Source organism: Pteropus medius, unplaced genomic scaffold (genome assembly GCF_902729225.1).
Source record: "Pteropus medius unplaced genomic scaffold, Ma_sr-lr_union100, whole genome shotgun sequence".
NCBI classification, from domain to species: Eukaryota; Metazoa; Chordata; class Mammalia; order Chiroptera; family Pteropodidae; genus Pteropus; species Pteropus medius.
In genome coordinates, this window is record NW_024351543.1 from 4,753,884 (window position 1) to 4,777,539 (window position 23,656).

A 23,656-nucleotide genomic window follows, 5' to 3' on the forward strand; every position below is an offset into this window, starting at 1 on the left:
ATCAGTAAGGGTATAAAACTGACCAACATAATCAATTAACTAGATCTAATTGACATATTCAGGACATTCTATCCAACAAGAGCAGAACAAATATTTTTTTTAAACAGACCATGAAACATGTACCAACAGATTTATGTCCTAGGCCATAAAACCTCAACAAATTTAAAAGAATTAAAATAATACAGATTGGATTTCTGACTTCGACCTTAAAATCATTAATAGGAAGACAAGAAAATCTGCAAAAACTTGGAAGTTAACACATTTCTAAATAATCCATGGGCAAAGAGGAATTCTCACAGGAAATTTTAAAAATCAATGAAACTAAAAACAAATATAGAAAAATGTAACAAAAAGTGGTTTATTTGAAAAAAATCAATAAAATTGACAAACATGACTGATAAAAAATGAAAAAGAAAAGATACAGATCATCATTATCAGGAGTGAAAACAAGGTATTAGTACAGCTCCTGCTCTCATTAAAAGGATAATAGGGACTATTACCAATAACTTTACACTAAAATATTTACAACCTATAAGACATAGAACAATCCCTCAAAACTTACAAACTATCAAAACACAATCAATGTGAAATAAATAACCTGAATAATCCTATAACCATTAAAGAAATTTAATTAGTAATTTAAAAACTAAAAACAAATTTCCAGGCACAGATGATTTTACTAGAGAATTCCATATACTTACACACAAAAATCCTCAACAGAATATTAGCAAATCAAATCCAGCAATGTTTAAAAAAATTACAAGCCATGACCAACTGAGAGTTATTCCAGGTATGCAAAACTGGTTCAACATTTGAAAATCAGTCAGTGTAATCCAGCATACCAACAGGCTAAACAAAAAATAAATCATATGATTATATAAAATGATGCAGAAAAAACATTTGACAAAATCCAATACCATTAAATGACAGACACTGACAGCAAACTAGTAATGGAGTGAAACATTCTCAACTGATAAAAAGCAATCTACAAAAATCTACAGCTAACATCACAATTAATGGTAAAAAAAAAAAAAAAAAGAATGATTTACTTCTAAGATTGGGAATAAGGGAAGGATATCATACTCACTACTTCTATAAGTTCTAACCATCACAGTAATGCAAAAAGTGGGGCACACAGATTGACGAATAAGAAATAAAATCGTCCTTTTTTGTAGATGATATGATTAAGTATGTAGAAAATCTCAAGGAATCTACAAAAAAATAAATGAAATAAAAAACTGAAGAAGTGAGTTCAGCAAGGTTGTATACCATACAATCAATATGCAGAATTCAATTATATATAGAAACTAAAATTTAAAATATAATGACATTTATAATTGCCTTTAAAAATCAATGTTTATGGATAAGACAAACAAAACATGTACAGTTTCCGCATCCTGAAAATTACAAAATGTTGATGAACTAAATCAAAGACATAAATGTTCATGGGTTGGAAGACTCAAAATAGTAAAGATGCCAGTTCTTCCCAAATTGATCTATAGGTTTAATGCAATTATAACATTAAGGTGTTTAGTAAACATCGACTATCTTTTTAAAAATTCATATGGAAAGGCACAGGAACTAGAATAGCTAAAACAATTTGGAAAGAGAAGAACAAAGTGAGAGGAACCACTCTACCAGATGTTAAAGCTTGTTAAATAGCCACAGTGGTCAGTGTAGCACCGTAGGAATGATAGACACAAAGATCAGTGGAACTGCTTGAGAACTCAGAAAGAGACCCATACCCATATACTCAAGTGATTTTTTTTCAAAGGTGTAAAATTCATTCACAGGAGGAAGCATAAACTTTTCAACTAATGGTGCTGGAACAGTCATTGATCTCAGAGAAATGACAACTTATGTTCATACAAACACCTGTACAAAAATGTTCACAGAAGATTTATTTATAACAGCCAAAAACAGGAAACGTCTCAAATATCCTTTATATCCATCAATGGGTAAATGGTTAGACAAACTGCAGTACACCTGTACCATGAAATACTACTTAGCACTGAAAAGGAATGAACTATTGATACATTCAACAAGTTTAATGGATCACATGCAAGCTGTGCTGAGTGGGAAAAAAAAGCCAATCCTCAAAGCTTATATAATGCGTGATTCCATTTATATAGCATTCTTGAAATGACAAAATTATAGAGATGGAGAACAGATTAGGGATTTGGGACTTGGAGAAGAGGGAGGTAGCTGTGACTATAAAAGGGAATCACAAGGAATCCTGTATCTTGACTGTGGTGCCACATGGTCACATGAACCTACTCGTGATAAAATGGCATATAACTAAACACACGTGCGTGCACACACACACACACACACAAGTGAGTGCATGTGTAACTAACCATCGAAGTATGAATAAGGTTGATGGATTGTCAACTTGCGATACTGTATAATAGTTATGCAAGATGTTACCACTGGGAGAAATTAGGTGAAGGGTATGGAAATCTATGACTTCTTATAATTGCATGTAAATATATAATTATCACAAAATAAAAAGTTAAAACAAAGGAATGATCCAATATATATATCAAGAGCTACAATCATAATCATAACTTTCTGAACTAAAACTTGGTAACTTCAGTTCAAAAATCTTCAGTCATTTATCTACTTAACACCCATATGAGGCACTGTGCTAGGTGATAGAGATTCAGGAGTGAAAAAAGCAGACAATATAAAATATGAAATATAAAAATAGCTCAATGCCTGAAAAAGATCATTACATCTTCAGTCTACATATGAGAAGTGGACTCAAATGTCTAACAATCAGAGAAAAGTAAATTTTGGAGTATTATACACCCATTAAAAACGATGACTACTGTTTAACGGAATGGAAAATGCTCATAACATTAAGGAGAATACAAAATCATGTATTTGTTAGTATAATTAATGACAACTTGTTTTTATATGAATAAACTTTTATTAAATTTTTGATAATTAGAAAGAATAAAGAAATGCAAGATAAGTGCTTTCTGAACAACATCTGAAAGTATCATCTTTTCTGTGTCATGGTATTTTCACTTTTCTTTATTAAAAAGTAGAGACATTCATTTATTTAAATGTTTACAAAGCCAAGAACCATCAAGTGGAAAAAATAAGTAATGCTAAAGTAAGTTCAGCTTTTCATCAATATTGGAATGGTTAGGTTCCGAGCTTAGCCCTCTTGGAAAAATAATGTATGCAGCAGCTGTTGGTTTCCATTTATTCAAATAAGCCTAAAAATCAGTAGGCCACCCTTATGATGACTGTGCTTGCAGGAAAAGAGGGCAAAAAGCATAATGGGAAAAAGAAGAGACAACATTGGGAAAAGATGCTCTAATTGAATCACAGGGTCAGTATCATAATTTATGATAAATTATTTATCAAAAAAGTCTGGAAAGATATCATTTGTGTGTTACTTAAAGTGTGATTAAGGCGAGATAGTCATCAATAGAAGTATGGCCAGATCTACACAGCACAAAATAGACTGGAGAGTTTGTAAATTATCTGGTGAACTCCAAGTCCAGCCACACCAGGTAATTAATCACAAAAGAAGCTTCTTTACAGTGGTGTAAAATGCATTGGGGCAAAACTGCAACCCTGAGTTCTGACAAATACAGCGCAGACTCTCCCAGGAGCATATCTGAAGACATCCCTTTTGTCTTAGTTTCATTTCTTTTGCAAAAATAATTATTTTTAACAAAGCAAAAACAACTCTTGCCCTGCCTGTAACAATGTAACCTCTACTTGTCACACAAGGAGAAATTACCTACCTCGGTACAAAAGGCATCAGGTGCTGCCCTCATTAACAGTGACCCAGTGTGACAGCCAGGAAGACCTGCACGGTCCTGCTCTGAGAGGCTGCCAGGAATGCTACAGTCCCTTAGACCCGCCTTCCTGCTCCTGTGCTGCCCACACAACCTAGCTTTCTCATGAAGCACCTTCTGCTTGGCTCAGTGAACACAATCACTGAACATGGTGTTAACGATGGTCTTTTCTTTCCCGGTCCAATGCCTCTTATGTATTTTTTTTAAAAAATAGTAGTTTTCTTAAAAAAAAAAAAAATTCCAGGAAATAATGAACAGTAATTGTCATGATCCTGTAGCAGATCTTGAAAAATAAAGACAGGCAAGAATCTGTCAATATAGCAATATTCCAAATATGAAATTCATGGTTCAGGAAGAGATAAATAAATAAATAAAGGGGCTTCTCAAATAATTTCTTTTGTTTTTCCCCAGTTCTTACTGAATTTTGTTTGTGTAAAAAGTTTGGATTCTATGATACAAGAGCAAGCCCTGTTGGGACCAATAGTAGCCATTCCTGCCATTAGCCCTCCACATAAAGAGCGAATGGGGAAAGGCAGAGGATATTCCAGGGTTGTTCATTATTTTTCTAAAGACATCTATCTTTTAAAATAATTTCATTATTTAAACTCCATCTGGCACTTTAGTCACTTGAAAAATTATTAAGTTAGGCATGAATTAAAGAACAAACCCATCTGGACTGCAGTTTTCGTTTTAAGTGCTATTCTGCTCATATCTTTTTCCTTGGCTTGGCACATCTTTGAGATACAGCTTATTGAATAGAATCCTGGGACATGTGTGGTGGGGAAACAAAGTCTTCATGACAGAACATTCCAGTTCGTTTCACAAATCCCAGTGGCCAGGTAACAGCATTTGTCTTCTTCTTTGTGCTTTTTACTAGTATCATGATAAGGAAAGTGCTTCTTTCCCAATACTCGCCCACCACACCCACACCCTTCTCTGGGGCATTCCACTGATTCTTCTCTGAACACTGTATTTGCTCATGTCCTATACGAGGGACCCGGCCCGACTCTGGGCTGGCACCATGACAGGGACGGCGCCAATTCGCTCCAGCATTGCTTGGCTGATGGTGTAGGAGTGCGTGTGCTGAGGCCGAGGCTTCCTGCTGACTGAGCCATTGCTCCTGGACATGACCTGCGGTGATGACCCTCTGTTGGCTGTCACTACCAGAGTCTTATGTGAAGCTGGGACCAGATGGTTCCCATTAGCATAGATGGATGGTATGTTGACATTGCCTGAGTGCACGGAGAAAGACTGATGCAAGTCGCCGAAGTGGTTGAATGACTCCGTGTTTCTGTGAACTTTCGGAATGTTGCTCCAGTATCGACTGTTGTAGGTATTAGAAGAGGTCAGTGTGTTGTTCTCTGAGGAGGATATCTCGGTGTGAAATGCTTTGGCAGAAGAAGAACATTTAGGTGGAAGATCATCCTCTCTGAAAAGGAACAAAATGTAGTTGTCATTAGGATTTACTTGAGGTTTACCCGACCCTCTGCCCAGGACTCTTTCTTCTACTTTAAGGCATGTCTGTGAAATACAAGGCTTCAGGAAAGGCCACACTGTCATGACAGCATGCATAGCAGTCCTGGTGGCTTTGGCTTTGGCATTCATTCCCTTTGAGACAATGCGCAAGAAAATTGTCCCCATTTCTCAGTCCCCAAGAGTAGAAAGGGTAATTTCAAATATTTTCAATATAACTGAAAAAAATACATGTATACAAATTCTTTTTTTGTTTTTGCTCTATATAGGAAAATAGTCCATGAAGAAATCCACTGAGCTAGTGGCTGGAAAGCTCTGGGAGTGGGGAACGTCAAGAAATGGTTAGAGTTCTTATTGTACTTGGGCGTTTGAGAAATCACTGTGGTGTGCTGAAAGAGGTTTTCCTCGGTAATCTTACGCTGAGATGAAATCTGCCCATTTGCAGTCCAAACTCTTATGAATTATAAAAGACTAAGTCATTAATTTAATTTAAGATGTTAATTGATTCATTTAACATTTACTGAGTACCAGGCGTTCTAATAGATGTTTCATGTGGAAAAAAAAAAAAAAACACACACACACAGCTACTATAACCAAGAGGCCTATGGTCAAACGGAGTTGACAAATGCAAAAACATTTGCAAGTCTGAAAGGATGGGCAAGGGGCTAAAGTCAGCTTATGTGAGGAAGTAACGCCTGGACTGGTCTTGAATCGGATCATGAAACTGACTGACAAGATGAATGAAAAGAGAAGAAGTTTAGTCCAGGAAGAGGGTGGAAGCTTGAGCAAAGGCCCTGAGGCATGGGAGAATGCAGAATAGACTGGAACATGAAGTAATCGGGGAAGTGGTGAGCATAAGACCAGGGGACCAGGGGTGGGTCAAATCCAGAAGGGCTGTGTATGTCATGCTAAGTAGACTGGAGTCATTATTTTTAATAAGGACATGACATGGTGCAGTCTGAGATACTGAGCCCGAACTCCCGTATCTCCACAATATGCCAAGAGTCACTTTTCTTTAAAGATCCTTTTGACGTTGTCTCCTTAAGATGTCCATATTCTTGATGGTACTCTCTTTCACACTGAACCATAACGTTCTGGCTTATCTGTATGTAGACAGATACTGGTATGCTCTTAAGGTATTCCTTCTTGCTTTATGTTCTCATCTATTATATGTGTCAGTGTTAAACATGTATTCTAATCTAACTTTTCTACTGCGGCTGCCACCTAACCCCACTTACCCTGGAGATATGGGAGGAGAAGGAAACATTTTTCACTCGTGCCCTCCTAGTCCTCCCCTTTCATGATCCAGTAAATAAAGCTTACTAGTACCATGAGGAAGAGCGATATAACATACAAGAAAATATCATTTAGCCATTTTAACTGTCTTGGTCATGACAGTCATAAGATTAGCAAAGAAATCTCAGTTGCCCAAATGAATAGAAATATAGACACTGGCTAAGCAGGACAAATTATCTGACATACAAACCTTATTTCATTAGGAATTTCTTCTTCTTCCTCCTCTTTATTTTTGCTTCTCCAGTAAAAGAATGCCCCTAAAATTAGTGCAATGCAAAAAATGATAATAACTGCACCAGTGCCAATGGCTCCAGCTATTAGTCCAAAGTTCCTGGGCTGGGCTGCAAAATATATTTAAGGTATATTTAAAGAACAAAAAATTAAAAAGAGAGATAAATAATATACACCCATGCAACTTTATAAACATGTAAGTTTATTAAAGAATCTTCTTAAAATGTACAAAATTACCTAAAGTATTGCATCCATGTAAAGTTAAACCTCACTTAACTTTCTGAATCCCCAGTAGCTAGGACTAACACACAGTAGGCTCACATTTATTTAGTGAATTATCAGAAATTTTATAACGTGTATAGTACTATACAATCAGAACTGATTTGATTCTAATGATCCTGAGAAAGACATTTTTGTCATATAGAGGTCATATTGCTGAGGCTGAAATGTATAATAATGCATTTCTAAAATATCTTCAAAAATGTTTAACACCAAAAGAATGTCTACTTAATCTTCAAACAATCTAAACACAAATAAGTAGAACTCTTCATTCCCCAGTTTAACAAAGATCTTGGTGTTTCAGACCTAGAGTGGACATTGGAATTTTATATACTTACGTGAAATAACTTGGAGATCTAAAAGACAGGTGCTGGTTCCAATGGCATTAGAAGCCATGCACTGGTACAAACCTGAAGACAGAGCACTGATGTTCCGGATGGTGACTGTTCCCTGGACCTGGTCTGTCACAAAAATAAAAACCAAAGAAATAAGAAGGTAAGACTATAAAAATAGATAAACACTGAAGAGGTGTCAATAGCTTTGCTTGCAGAAATTTTAGAAAAACTAAAATCACGACATTGCATTAAAGACCTAGAGCTATTGAGGACTGTCCTAAAAATAAAGGCAACCTTACAACTTAATCTGCAGATTAGTGTGAGGGCCTAAATGTGAGTAGCCTTCCCAGAGGAGACAGGGGCTAATGCCTACCCAGAGAATTTACAATCAGTAACACCAAATTTTAATTTGGAAGAAATGTGATAACAAAGATGAAGTTAAATTCATTACAGTAATGATCACTTCATACCAGATGGAAAAATATCTACTCTGTGCTCAAGTGTATAGATTGTTATTCCCTTCAACAACTGTTATAACTGTTTAAGTCTAGACCCTCCAAGAGGCAGATGCCAAGAGAAGAAAGAGGTTTACCGGAGACTATGCCAGTAAAGGAAATGGAGAGGGAGCTGGAGAAGGCAGGGAGAGTCTCAGACTGAAATGCAGGTCTGGCCCTTATGAAGGGGAGAGGGAAGGAAGGAGGGTGGGGGAGGAAGAATCTTGGACTGCAGCACAGTGTTATGGAAGTTTCCACTAGGCTGATGGGGAGTACTTGAGCCAAAGTCACCTGTTAAAGGGGTCCCACATCTTGTAGGAACAAACGTACATGAGTAGCCCTACTGTGCCCAGTTACTGGCTGGGAGCTGCCCAGGAGGAGCTTGGCCTGGATGTGGAGCAGCTGCTTATCCTGGAGGAAGCAGCTGGGGCTGTCAGTCAATTACGTTCGCCACATGGGGAGATCCAAGCAGTGCAGTTTCAAGGCCACCACACTGATGCTACCAAGAAATGTTTCAGTAGTTTGCATTTTAGTGATTTATCAACATTAGCACAGCTTGATTATTGCTTATAAATAACATGCAAATAAATACCTTACAGTAATTAAAGTTAATAGTAATTAAAAGCATTGGCTAAGCTTTTATATGTATTATCTCAATCTTTAAAATGACTCTATAAGGCATTTATTATTATTAATCCCATTGAACAAACAAGGAAACTGAAGCTTTAAATGAGAAATAAGATTACACAGCTAGTCACTAGGAACTGGAATTGGATGGAGGGTTGTCTTAGTCTGAACTCCAGGCTTCTCAGCCTCCCTCGGCAGAACATAATACATTTAGTCATCTTCACCACTCAAAACAGCTGCAAATCTAGGAGTAAGTGGAAATGGCTCCTAATGGCACATTTCTCACACAAAGTCCATGTATTTTCTACAGAGACACCTGGAACTAGCACCACATTGGGCTGACTTATTTTTACATGGAACTAAGATTTAGATACCTCGTTTCTGCTGCTGGCAACCTCCACTTCTATCTAGATCAAAGGCAGACACGGAGAAAGGGGGCAGCAAAAGCAGACCTGATCACTGCATGCATGCATTTATTTATTCAGATACTTAACAAATAAATATTTATTGGGCACCCTTCTGTCTGCTGGGTAATTTCTGAGGATGCTGATACATGACAAACAAAACAAACCCAGCCCCTAATGTTAATGAGACAAGCAAGCAAACGATCACAAGAAATGGGCTCAGTGTCAGCACCAGAGAATCCTGGGTGCTGGGGAGCACATAGGAGGGGCAGCTAATGAGGATGAGCAAATTCTGAAAGATCTCCAGACGTCGAGAGGCCTCAGGGTTCTCTCTCTGCCTTTCTAACACAATGCAGCGGACAGTGTTAAATGACTCTGAATCATCAAACACACACTGGAATTCACTTCAATATATAGTCCAGGGAAAGGAGATTTGTTTTCCACTTCCCATTTTTTGTTTTTTAATGGGAGCATTTAAAGGGTCAAATCCATATTATATGGAGAACTTATCCAGAACAAGATCCTTGGTAAATTTGGACATTTGGATTGTACTGCACACACCCAAGTCAATATACTTGGTTGGCGCTTGTATATATTTATTTCCTTAAAGACAAACAAACCAACGGGTACTAGACTTATTGGGGTTATGACTTCGCAAATTATGTAAATGTCTAATCACTATGTTGTATACCTGAAACTAATATAAAATTACATGTCAACTGTAATTTTTTAAAAAAAAAAGACAACATGAAGAAACAAACTCTGAGGGCTGCCAATATGCAGGAGCCTTTCAGTGAATTTACTCAGATACTTGGGTCAGTCCAGGGAGAAAATGTCATCTCCTCCTCTATTCTGTGTTCTATTTGATTTCCCAGACCCTGACCAAATGTCCCTCCTACGTGCTCCCTAGCACCTTGTTCTCTCTGGTGCTGGCACTTGGCCCATTTATTGTGATTGCTTGCCTAGCTGTCTTATTAAGATAAGGGTCTGAACTTGTCTTGTTATCACCATATAACCATCCTCAGAAATTATCTGATGCACAGATATAAAGGTCACCTTCTCTTTAGTGCCTATTGTGCACCACATGCCCTGTACTAACAGCTTGATGTGTCTCATTTAATCTTCAAATATTAGGTATTATATTCCCTACTTTTCAAAGATGAAAAAGCTCAAAGAAGCTATGCAATTGTTCCAAGATCACACATTATGTAAGTAGCGCAGTCTATAAAATCTGGTCTGTCCATGTCCAAAGCTTATAATCACCATACATATACTTGGATTTCTAGTAAGGCATTTAAAACCACAACATTCTATTGGCTGCATCTATAGGATATTTCCTAAGCATGCAATGTTCCAGTGCTGTTAGTATTAAACTAAGCCATCTGCCTAACTCCATCTTCAATACAGTACCAAATGTCATCCTTCAAGAAAACCATACTCTGGGCAACTAACCCCACAATTCCACACATTGTGTTTTCCTAAGCCTTGAAATCCTAGGAATTTGATCAGCTCACACAAAACCAGTACTTTCATAGGCACTTTCATGGAGATAATTTGGGAAATTTTAAACAGCTGATGTAAACAGAATTCTGGGCTGCAGAAAAAGGTAAACTTTGAAGATTCTTGCTTTAAGAAGTTATTTTTTAAAGGTGAAATCACTTTTCTTCCATTTGTCTTTATAGATGCAGACACCATGAGCAAATGGATATAAGAAAGTATTTTTTTTAATTTATTTTTTGTTATGGTGACACTGGTTAATGAAATCTAGTAAGTTTCAGCTGTACACTTTAACAGTAAGGCATATATATATTTACACTGTGTGTTAACCCATCATAGTTAGATTTCTTTCTGTCACCATGACATACCATGCCTGAGCTAACTCAGAATGTAATCAGGGAATGAGAGAGACACATTGATAAGAGAGGATTAACCAGAAGCAGAAGAGGGCTGTTTGTGTAGTCAAGGCAGAATGGACATGGAGCACGTTTTCAGCAAGCACCAGACTGTTTCCAGCCACAAGCACATGGCTCTTTCAGAAACAAGATGGGGATGGGCTAATTCCTCAATCTGTCACTTCATTTGGCCTGCTCTAGCACAGAAGTAATTTGTTGAAATGAACTTTGAAAATAAATGTTCTTTTGATCTTCTTTCTTTTAAAGAATAGAGAAAGTTCAGTAGTGTGGAACTATAATTTGAAAGCATGCAAGACATCACATCCCACTCTGTTTTAGTTTGCAGCAACACTGTATCCCATACAAGCTATGCACCTGGACTAAAATGCCCTTTAGAATTAGAGAGAAAGGAATATGTGTACATTTCCATTTCCATTCTCTCTCCTTAGTCCCAGAAACACTTGTGGATGTTTTCTAGACCCAGAGAGGCTGGGCTGCAAACTGCCCTGCCACCTACTAGCTATGTAGTTTTGAATATGCTACTTCTTTTTCATTTATGTTTTCATGTCCTCATGTGCGACATGGAGCTACCAATGTGACTCCACATCATAGGTCACTGTGAGGACTAAATGAGATAATGCAGGTAACAAGTTAAGTATACTATCTGGTAATGCTTTCCTGTGGAAATTTCTTCCTGGTATTGCTTGGGAAATTTATGTATTTTTCTGAATCATATGAAAAATCAGTCAAAAAATTGGGAAAATGTCAAATGTCTCCAAATTTCCAATAGATATTAATACTCAGGATTTGACATTGAAATAGGAATTCTTATATCATAAATTATTCTATATTTTACACAATTTATGTATTTTTAATAATAATGAGTGACCATAATAATAAAGTGAGTCATTTCTTACATAAAAGTTTGAGAAGTATTCTGTAGCAAATAATAATATTAATAATAATAATAAATGCATGGTTGTTATTTGAATCAATGTCAAAATTATATATTTCAATAATATGTAAAAAATGACCCTAACCTGATACATTTGATAATAAAAAAATAATAAAAACAGAATGGATCATAACAAAAAAAGCCTAAATTAAAATCTATTTAAAAATTCAAAGATAATATCACAAATGCTTAATATTTAAATTCTGTCATTCTAAAACTTTAAAACACCATACAGCATTAAGTGCACTATCCAATAGTCTTGATCTTTGTTTCATGCCAAATTTTCCAGACATAGAAAATTTTATTTCATTTTTGTTGATGTTGATTGAATTAAGATATAGATGGAGAAAGGATAGGGACAGAACCTGTACCCATTAAGAGAATGTTCAAAGGGAGACATTAGGATATATGCTGCTTCACATAAGCTCATTTCCTGCATTTGACAAAAATATTTTGTCTATTTGCCCTGATTTTTGTTTTGCCATTGAAATACATATTGCTTTTGCCAATACAGATTTTAAATCCATTTCTGATTTTAAGTCAGTGTATTTCACATCAACATTCGCGTCTTGTTCTCTTCACATTTCTGTCATTAAAAGAACTGAAATCTACAGCAAATGTTCAAGCATTGGAAAACACCTATTAACATTACTGGGAAATAGTTGCATAATGTAATACTTGGATCCCCTGGTATTAACAACATTACATAGAATAACACATCAACATTACCAAGCTAAGGACTTATTTTGCTTCTGAATCTGTTACTTCTTGGAACACCCTTCATGGCATTTGTATATAAACATGTTAATATTTATTTGCAAGAATGATTCACCATTAACAACAGACATGGTCATGAATACACTCACAACATGGCAAGACTAACTGATTAGCTAAAAGCAAGACTAACTGATTAGATCATGACTGCTTCTCTCCTGCACACTTCTGTCCGTGCTCCCAGAAATGTTCACTCCAAGTGCTGTTTTCCACTTGACACCAGTGGCTTCTTTTGAATCACCACGTCTCTATGTTGATTGTTAAGCCTTAATTCTCAAAGGAGAATGACACTTAGTGCTCAAAAAATGTTACCTGTTACCATAATCATTATTTCAATCCCACCTGGATGTCTCACATGACTACCTACCAACTCACTACCTTCCTCAAGGAAATCTCGAAGTTATTTCTTCCCTGACTTAGTTATTGTTTGTTCAATGGCCTAAGACAGAAATCTGAGTTAACTTTAATTCTTTTCTGACCCCCAACATCCGGTCAAGCCCTGTTGACTTTTGTCTTCAATCTCCTGAATTCTACCCTGCCCTCTGTCCTTCTTCCGTTCCCATCAGTAGGACCTTACTGCAGGCCTTCTTCATTTCTTGATGGAGCTATTATCAAAGCCTCCCATCTGTGACCTGGCTGCCAATTTCTCACCTTGACTGCTAAGGCTGTTTCTAAAATGCACATCTGGATATCTTCTCTTGGTTTATATAGGCCAGTTAATACCCACAGTCTCAAAGATAACACCCAAACTCCTTTCTTGTTATACAATGCCTTTCACAAACTGGACCTGAACTTGCCAGCCTCCTTTCTGGTCAAACCTCTATGAATCTCTATGTCAGTTTCATAGACTTCCTCACTTTAAAATGTCAAAAAATTTTATACTTCCAAAATTCTGCGTGCATGTTTCCCTCTATTGATAATACCCGCTTTTAACTTCTGTTTATCCTTTAAGATCCTCTTCTGCTTGGAAATCTCTTTCCATATAAAGTTCTTCCTTAGACTCTTCAGGGAAAATTAAAACTTCTATGTTTTTAATTATATAGCACTATAAACATTTTTATAGCATGAAGCATGTAGCACTCTTTACATCCATCTCCTCCATTAGACAATGAACTCTAGAATGGAGATATATCTCTTTATATTTATATTTCTCTACCTTCCCCAACTCTCTACCCTGAAGTAGTGGCACAGAATAACTCTGTGTGTGTATGCATACACACATATTTTAAAAATGGACAAACAAGTAAACAAATGAATATAGCTGTGATAATCACTGGTATTAATTTTTTAAAGAAGAGGGAGTATATTGCATGGGACTTGCTTCTTTATGACAGAGGGCAAAAAGGGGAAAAACTTGTCTTCAGTCAGAATAACATCTTGATGAAGAGAAAATAAGCGCCTGTCTATTCAGCAACTTCAGTGGATGCCAACATTTTTACTCCCCTTGAGAGAATTATGAAAGCACTCTCACTGGGAAGGGAATTAATGGGGGAAGTTCGGGCAGGAGAACCGAGAATTCTGAGTGTGGCAGAGGAATGCAAGGGCTTTCTCTCAGCAGACCCAGGGCAAGCCTGGCACCTGTCCTCACTGGCTGGGCCTGTCTTCTCCCTTGCAACACTAGGGTGCTGGGCTACAGTGATATTTAAGATACTCTCCTGCTCCATTTATGATCTCCACACGAAGTTCTGCACACTTCTCAAGCAAGCAGGAAAGTGAACCATCTCTCTTCACTGTATTGTTAAATTATGAAAAGATGAGGACAACAAAGGATTTCTTAATAACCATGAAGGAAAAATGCATAATTTATAAAGAACACTGAAATAATCAGAAGGTATGGGGAAAGGTAAATAGAAAACATCCAATATTAGAAATTCATCTAAATATATCCATAATTACAATTACTATAAATGGATTTAATCAGTCAAAGGACAAAGACTCTTAGATCACAGGTTGAAAACCAAACTAAACCCAGACACATGCTGTTTACAGGAGATAAACCTAAAAAATAAAGCATGGAAACATAAAAGTAAGTGAACCATAAAACAGAAACATACCATCAAGAATTAACCAAAAAAGGCCACGATAGGAATTTTAATAACAGTTAAAATAAGGCAAAAATGCATATTAAGCATAGAGAATCAGTGAGATAAAACAAACTGTAAGCACTTAATCACAAAGGCTCAGGAAAGGTTTAAAAAAATTGGCATAATTGCAAGAACAAATGGACAAATCCGCAATACTACTGTGTGATTTTTAAATACATTTAACTCACAAAATCATTGCTGAAACAGATAAAATATTTGTAAAGATATGGAATATTTGAATAATGCAATTAAATTACATGATAGGTGAATGGCTAAATGGATGGATGGATGGACAGACACACATAGAGCTATCCATCTTAGTACCTGTAACTGACATCATAGCTCTTACTATTCTCTGCCTGCTCACTCCACTCCAAATATAGTGACATCTTTGCTATTCATCAAAAACAGCAGGTACATTCTTGCCTCAGGGACTTTGTATAGCTGTTCCCTCTGCCTGGAATACTCTTTTCATCAGCCCCACAGTCACAAGCCTCATTCCTTCATCATCTTTAAACCTTTGCTAGAATACCATTTTTCCATGAGACTTACTCTAAGCACCTTATTCAAAATTGGGGCTCCTCATGCCTCAACTAATCCATTTTACTCTGATCTTTTTTCCTATTTCCTGATTCATTATGTTCAATCTTCAGCCACTAGAATGTAAGCTCTACAAAGGGAAAGATTTCTGTTCTGTTCATTGATGTACCTCCACCACTTAGAACAATGCCTAAAACATACTTGCTGAATGAATAAATAAAGAACAGAAATTAATACAAATATACAAGAAGTTAGATAAAATCAAAAGCTTCATTTAACCGGACTGATAAAAAAAATTAAGATGAAAAGCACAAACAAAATTAAGAATGAAAAAGAGAACACAGAGTTTTAAAATTCATAAGAGTAATGATAGTATAAATGCTTATATTTATTAAGTAGTTATAATGCCAGATGCTGTTCTAAACATTTTACATGTATGTGTTTTCATTTAATTTTTATTCCACCCTGTGAAGCAGTTACTATTATTGTCTCCATTTAACATATAAGAAAACTAAGGCAGAGGATTACATAGCCAGTGATTCCTGGAGCCAGGATTCTAACCACATCCTCTAATTCCAGAACCTGCATTCTAAAATTCATTCCTCTGTTTTCATACGGAGAATACTATGGACAACTTGATGTCAATATGTATAAACTTAAACAAAAAAGACATTTTCTAGAAAAATACAGAAAATCTAAATAAACCTACACCATTAGAGAAACTGAATCAGTAGTCAAAAATCTACCAACAAAACACAATAGCAAGGCGAAGCTTTTATAGGCAAATTCTACAAAATAACCAAGTAATCTCTTATTCATACTGCTTCAGAAAATAGAAAAAGGGGAAAAGCTGCCCAACTCATTTTGAGGCCATTGTATAATCTGATACTAAAACTGAACCAAGGACAATAGAAGACAGAAAAATCATAGGCCATTCCTACTTATGATCACAGATGCAAAAATTCCATTAAAATATTAGCATACTGAATGACGCAATTTATTTAAAAATAATCACAAACAGACTTTATTCCAGAAATGCAAGAATGTTTTAATTTTGAAAATTTATGTATGTAATTCACTTATTGACATTTTAGTCTGGATAACTCTTTGTTGTGGATGCTGTCCTGTGCATTATAGAATGTTTAGCATTCCTGACCTCTACCCACTAGCTGCTAGTAGCACCCTCCTCCCAGCTGTGATGATGAAAAATGTCTCCAGACACTGCCAAATGAAACTGTACCAGGTTGCGAACCCCTGATGTAAAAACTGGTGAACTGTCTCATGCATTACGCTTAGAATTCAATACTGTCCTATATACCAAAAGGACAGTACTAAATCAACTTTATTATTTCTTTGTATGAAGATTAAGTGTACCTCACAGGATACTGGTTCTAAATTTACTCAACTCTTGAATATCCACATATGAATTATATGAGGTCAACTTTTTGGTAACTTTTATTCTGACATAATTTTAAACTTACAGAAAAGTTGTAAGAATACCACAAGGAACTCTTGTATATCTTTTATCATCTACTCAGATTCAACAACTATTCATATTTTTCCCAATTAGGCTTATCATATTCTCACTAAACGTATAAATATTTTTCTGAACTATTTAAGAGTTGAAGACACTGTGCCTCTTTACCACTAAGTACTTAGTACTTCCTAAGAACAAAGACAATCTTCACAAAATCACAGTACAAGCATCAAATTCAAGAAATTTAACACCGATACAACAGTCTTATCTAATCCAATTTATACTCATTTCATCAATTATACCAATTTTACCCAGATTCTAACCCAGGATTCTGCATTGCATTTAGTTGTTTTAACTCCTTAAGGTTCTTTCATTCTGGAACAGATTCATCTTCCCCTTTGTTTGCTTGACGTTTCCTCATGACTGGATTCAGTCAGGTGTTTTTGACAGGTAAATCACAGCAATGACACTGTGTCCTTCTCAGTACATATATTAGGAGGCAGAGGATACCAACGTGTCACAATATTGGTAATGTTCATTTTGATAACCTAAAGTGGTATCCACCAGGATACTTTATACTACTATGAAGTTATAGCTGACCCTTGAACAACACAGGGGTTAGGAGTGCTGAGACCCCCTCCTCTGCACAGTTGAAAATTCGCATATAATTTTTGACTCCCCAAAGACTTAGCTACTAATAGCCCACTGTTGATCGCAAGCATTACCAATAACATACAGTCAGTTAACACACATTTTGTATGTTATATGTATCATATACTGTATTCTTAAAATAGACTAGAGAAAATGTTATTAAGATAATCATAAGGAGAGAATACATTTACAGTATTTACTGAAAAAAAAAATTAACATATAAATAGTCCCATGGAATTCAAACCCTTGTTGTTTGAGGGTCAACTGTACTATTTTTTCTTTGTAATTAATCAGTAATTTGTGGGGACATATTTTGGAACTATGTAAATATCTTGTTCCTTATCAAACTTTAGTCGACTATTTTGACAACAGCGATGACTTTTCCTAACTCCATTGTTCCTTCTACATATATTAATAGGCATTCTACTGTAAAAAAAAAAAAATGCTTTCCCTTCTTTGCCATTTAATTATGTATATCGGTAGAGAGTCAGAGACTCTCATTTTATGCACTGGATTATGTATTTATTTTAATGTTCAAATTGTCTCAGATTAGGCCGGAAGAAGATCCTTCAAGCTAGTCCCTATATACAAGGATGGTGCTAATCCCCAGTTGTGCTCCTGTCACTAATCACAAATCTGGGGGGCTCTCCTCTGGTGTCAAATATTCTTTTCTCAGAAAATGCACCCTGAGTTTATCTTCAGCAATTGCAAACGTATTAGTAAAGTAAATCTTCTGAAAAAAATTCTAAGTTATTTTGAGGTGAAGTGCTATTTTGAGATCTATTTTATTAATGTAGCCACCAAGAAGAAAACTTAAATTAAAAATCAGACTCATTTAATGTGCATTATGATAGATGAAGTTATCCAAAGTAATTCTGATAAATGATTCAGATTTTGAATTATAAAAAAACAAACATTTTCATCTTCACATTCAAGTTCACTTTTGTACCTAAAGTACCAAAGAATATTCAAGTTGCAAAAAAGATACCAAGAAATTTGACCAATATATATTTATTCAAAAATAAGGAGTTATGGAAAGCTCTTTTATACAGATATTTCACAACTTATATATAAACAACCACTTTTAAATGTTTGTTTGTAATTCCAAACTCAATTCAATATTTCAAAAAATGTTATAAAAAATAATTGAATCTTAAAATCAACAATATGATCTTGTACATTTGTTTAATCCCTTATTTTACAAAAGGATAACAAGGGCCCAAGGAGGTGAACTGTCACGGAAATAGGTACAGGAAAATCTAGAATTTGAATATAATATCAGGATTTTAAGACAAGAGCTATTTTAAACATGCCACTTACAATGGTCAGATTATTAAGTTAGTCCACAAAAAATGCTATTTAGCCCACAGTGTGGCTGAAACATTTAGCAATGAACAATCAGCAGGGAACAACGGTATTGCAGTAAACGTTATTAGAGTAACCCAAAAGTTATGTTGAAAGAAGTTTTTCAAAATAATGAAATCTGGGCGAATTAAAAGGTGATGGGAGGCCCATTAATATTTCTGTTGTGATTCTTAAAAAAAAAAAAAGCTTACAAACTCTTTAAGAGGTTGGTGGTCCTACTTCTTTAATATATCTAACTTCACCATACAAATTAAGACTTTCTTTTCCATGGCAGGCACATATCATCAATTTGATTCAAATTTATCAGGCATAACTGAGGTTGTTTTAGACCTGCCCATTAACTGCCAACTCTTTAGGTTAAGATTTGTAAATCTGCCCTGAGAATGCTAAAAGAAACATGTTCTGTATTAGAGATGATGCAACACTTGAGACTGCTAAATTTTATTTTCTTGAAATAGAAGACTTTATATACAATTCTATAATTTCCCCTCATTTTACATAAATTTTCCTCAATTTTCCAAGAGTGTTCCCCTTAATATCAAATTTAAATAGCTATTTAAATTTGGATTTACATGTAGAAAACCGTAAATGATAGTCTAGCCTCCTCCATGTCTACCTGTCTGGTGTGATCAGCTCCTAGATTGCCCATGATTTGGGGCCTTTTCCTGTTCTCTTTCCCATCTTTATCCTCTAATTAGACTTGAGGCTGAAAACAGGATGATTAACCCTCTCATAACCATGCTGATGTTTCTCATACTAAAACAGGCAGCTGTGTCTCAAGTAGGAAGTAGATTCTCAGTTATAAACTTCAAGGATTATTTTATGGTTAATACAAAAAAGGTACTATTTAGCTATTTTAAATCTTCACTAAAATAGAACAGAATTTCCATATATAGTTACCACTGGATAAGACACATTTCATAAAAGTAGCAATAAGAAGTTAAAAGAAAATGTTTCATTCTCTTTAAAGTTGAAAACACAAAATGATCCAGATAGCCTTTTCAGCAGTTACAAATAGTGTGTCATTTTTCAAAATCTATTAAAGTTAATTATGCTGTGAGTCTTATAATCATAATTTTCCATAACTAATTAAAATGGGTAAAGTGACACCATACATACCCTGAGTGGCTGTTGGAGGTAGTTTGAGGGTATTATCTAACTTCTCCCAAAGGTAAGTTGGTCGAGGAATGCCTTCCTCTGAGCTACAGAGCAGGATGACATCGCTGCCGATATCCTGGGATCCTTGGATTTGGCAGTGTGGGGCAGAAGGGGGAACTATAAGAAGAGTAAGCAATAAAGGATGCATTTACTGTGAGCCAAATGATGATGGAGGAGACATCAACATTCAGCACACTGGAACCTCAGATGACACTGTTTTTGGAACACATACCAGGAGACTACCTCATGAGTAAAGACGGTGAATAGTCATATATTATTCACGGGGCTTGAGCATAGGTGCAGGGCTTACAACTCCGTTTAGCAGGGAGCAAGAATGTAAAAGGGGCTACACCCTCTATTTATAGTTTCAAGGTATCTTATGGTCTTGGTTCCACTCTTGCTTCCTCTAAGGAATAATTCTTATGATCTTTTGTACAGCATACTGCCTTTAAAAATGTAACTGAATAGATACATGTTTACGGCAGCATTATTCACAATAGCTAAAAGGTGGCGACAACCCAAGTGTCTACAGGTTGATGAATGGATAAACAAAACATGGTATGTATGTATAAGGGAATATTATTCAGCCTTGAAAAGTAAGGAAATTCTGACATGCTATTACATGGATGAAACAAGGATATTACGCTAAGTGAAATAAGCCAGTCATAAAAAGACAAATAATATATGATTCCACTTATATGAGGTACCTAGAGTAGTCAAATTCATAGAAACAGAAAGTAGAACAGTGGTTTCCAGCTGCTGGGAGAGGGAAATGTTTAATGAGTAGTTTTAATTTTGCAAGATGAGTTCTGGAGACTGGTCACACAACAATGTGAATGTATTTAACGCCACTAAACTATACACTCATGAACTGGCTAAGACAGTAAATTTTCTGTTATGTATATTTTATCACAATTAAATTTAAACAAATAAAGAAACAGGCCACATGTAAAGATGATATTTCAAAGAAGAGCAACCATTTACTTTGCCAGCTTCTCTGGCTAAGCCCACCTTAATAAGGTGCTTTGTTACTTTAAAACAAAAACTAGACCAACCCACTTTATACCAAATTCTGCTTTCTGGTGGGGGAAGTTAGTGTAATAGTCAAGTATATCTACTACCAATAGTAACATTGGTAGTAGATATTTTATAATCATTAAGACAAATAAGGACACAAACAACATGAAACAAAAATTACAAAAAAAAAAAACCAAAGGAAGAAGGTGGTGGTTTATAGTAAATGAGTAAGCAAATAAAAATATAAACTAAGCCCATGGTTTGGTATTTCATATTGGGAAATTCAGGCAGTAGAGATTAAATACAAATGATAATGTACTTGCAATGCTTTTCAATAAATGTGTTCAACCTTGCAAAAATAAATGACTGGAAAATGAATGCAGAATATAGAGGAACCAGGTAAGAAAGTAGGTGGAGAAAGAGAGAACAATGAGAAAGTATAAGTAGGAAGAGTAAAATATCTCAAGAAATCCTCAGGAGATAAACCAACCTCCTCAATTCACTGCCTTCGACGTTGCCACTGGGATGCTATGTGGAGTGACCCAAAATAATTCTTTGAAGGTAGTAGCATTAACTATAAGATAAATTAAAGGTTCTTTTTCTTCCTATAAAAAATGAAAAAATAAACTTGGATAATGTGGGAAGGTAGTTACCTAACGTATAGGTAGAATCAGAATAATATTAAATTCCAACAGTACTCTGTATCCAATACTCAGAGTACTGTAAAGTCTATACAATTTTAATATATTAGAATGAATAACATTTCCAGGATAGACATTTCCAACCTCGTTCATGGTTTTCTTATTCTGTTTCAAGACTGGAAGAACAAAGCACCAACCCTGTAGCATATCCTCACCCAAAGAAGGAAAAATGGCAAGAATCCCCAACACTGTTGTCCTCAAATGACTCAACAATGGAAGGGAAAAGGAGAAGAACTTACCAAGGAATATGGGGGCAGATTCTGCAGAGGACAGAGGACCAATCAAAAGCATCAGCCTTTTCTAAGAACTTCCTCGGTCTCCCCAAATAAACTGAATTTAGCCACTTCTACCGCAAGAACTCACTTAGGAGGCAGTAGAATGGACAAATGAAACATGTTTAGAATGGATTTAATTATTAGATAGTCTAGTTTCCAGTAGATTGCAAGAGTACTAATTTGAACAAAAAGACCTAATTTTTTTTTTTTTTCATGCCTACAGCAGCACCTGGTCTTCCTGGGTGGTCGCCCATCCAAGTACTAACCAGGCCCGACCCTGCTTAACTTCCGAAATCAGACATCGGGCTTGTTCAGGGTGACATGGCCGTAGACCATGGACTGTGGCTCCAGTGGGGAGTGAACCCAGGACCTTCCGTGTATAAAGCAGACGTGCCAACCACAACAATATGGAACCACGTCCAAAAAGACCTAAATGTTAAACTATCATTGTTCATCATCTTGAAAAAGATGAACCAAATTGATCAGATAATTTACCGTTTAAACAAGGATACTTTTAAAAGTAAAAGGCAGTATTAAATTATGCCAGGAGAAAAGGTGTAAGCCAAGAGCTGTGCTGAGCCTACTCAGTACCACAAAGACACTAAGTAGTAGTAAATTTATTCTCACGTGTGCTGAAACTTTAGCTTCGTACTCACAATAAATAACTCTTTATTTAACTTGCTCTGAACAATAAGTCCTATCCTGCAGAAGTTTAATAAAAGTGAGAGGCCACTTTTGATAGTATTTTATACCACCTTTCTCCACCTCCAGAAAAAAATCATTTGGGAAGTAAGCTTTAGAGAGCCACCTGGAATGGAGTAAGGGGCAGGGAGACTATGTGTAAGAAGCATGGAGAAGCAGCGCTGAGATGGGTCTGAGAGAAGCAAAGACAGAAAAAGGACACAAGCAAACTGAGAGCGTAGAAGGACAGACAGAAGTAAATACGCTTGAGAGTAGATCCATAAATAAAGCCAAAGTGCCTGGAATATTTCCTGTCACTCACCTAAAACTGTAAGACCGGTGACCCCAATGTTCCTGCCCCCTCTATCTGGAAGGTTGTTAACCAAACACTGGTAGGTGCCTGTATCTGACAGCTGAGTGTTATTAATGAAGATGGAGACATTAGTGGCTGGCATGGTACCCGTAAATCCTACCCGACCATGGAACCGGGGGGCACCATCAAATATCTGTCCACCCTGATACAGAATGACCTGTAAAAGAAAGCAAAGTAAATAAACTGGCCACTGCATCTCCTTCTAGACACATAACAATACCTAGTAGACAGTAGACTGCATCAAACATTGGAAAATTTTATTTCCAAGAGTTGTCACCAACTTTTTACTATGGCACCTGTCCATAGGTATCTAGGGGTTCTTAATTCTTACACACCAAATTGAAATAACATTGTTTCCTCATTTCTCACCAGAGTTTAAAAATGTCTTATGCTACCCTACTATCAGCCCATATTTTTACCAGTTCAAAACATTAATTCCAAAATAAAAAGTCAAAAAAATTAGGAATGCCATTCTCATGCTTCCTAGGTCACAAAAAAAGATAACAGTTAAAAACTGACTATAAATGAATGTCATAAAAGGGAGGAAGAGATACAAGCCTATGATTATTGTTCTTATGTCAGTTTATACCATTGAAATTAACTATTCATGGAAGATGACTCAGAATGGTGTTGGGCTGAGTGAGGGATGTGGTTCTATTCAAGCTCTACTGCAAAAGTTTGGGTAACTGTGGTCAAGTCTTTCTTTGCCTCTTTGACTCAGTCACTGACTCCTAAAATAATGAGGTTGAACAAAAT

The 23,656-nt window shown here is 36.0% G+C and overlaps 1 protein-coding gene across 4 annotated transcripts in view; it reads right to left on the reverse strand.

The window, feature by feature from the left end:
• Nucleotides 1-1,425: 1,425 nt before the first annotated feature.
• The window catches only part of IGSF11 (immunoglobulin superfamily member 11), a 121,340-nt gene continuing 99,109 nt past the window's right edge, over nt 1,426-23,656 (reverse strand). For 3 of the 4 annotated variants that reach the window (XM_039843068.1, XM_039843072.1, XM_039843071.1), the window contains exons 3-7: nt 22,850-23,057; nt 19,815-19,970; nt 7,436-7,558; nt 6,778-6,928; nt 4,418-5,247 (exon numbers count right to left, since the gene is read on the reverse strand). In XM_039843068.1, coding sequence (XP_039699002.1) covers nt 4,803-5,247; nt 6,778-6,928; nt 7,436-7,558; nt 19,815-19,970; nt 22,850-23,057 — 1,083 coding nt within the window. In that variant the 3' untranslated portion in view covers nt 4,418-4,802. Of the gene's footprint in view, nt 5,248-6,777; nt 6,929-7,435; nt 7,559-19,814; nt 19,971-22,849; nt 23,058-23,656 lie in introns of all 4 variants that reach the window. The other variant, XM_039843069.1, reaches the window with a different exon arrangement.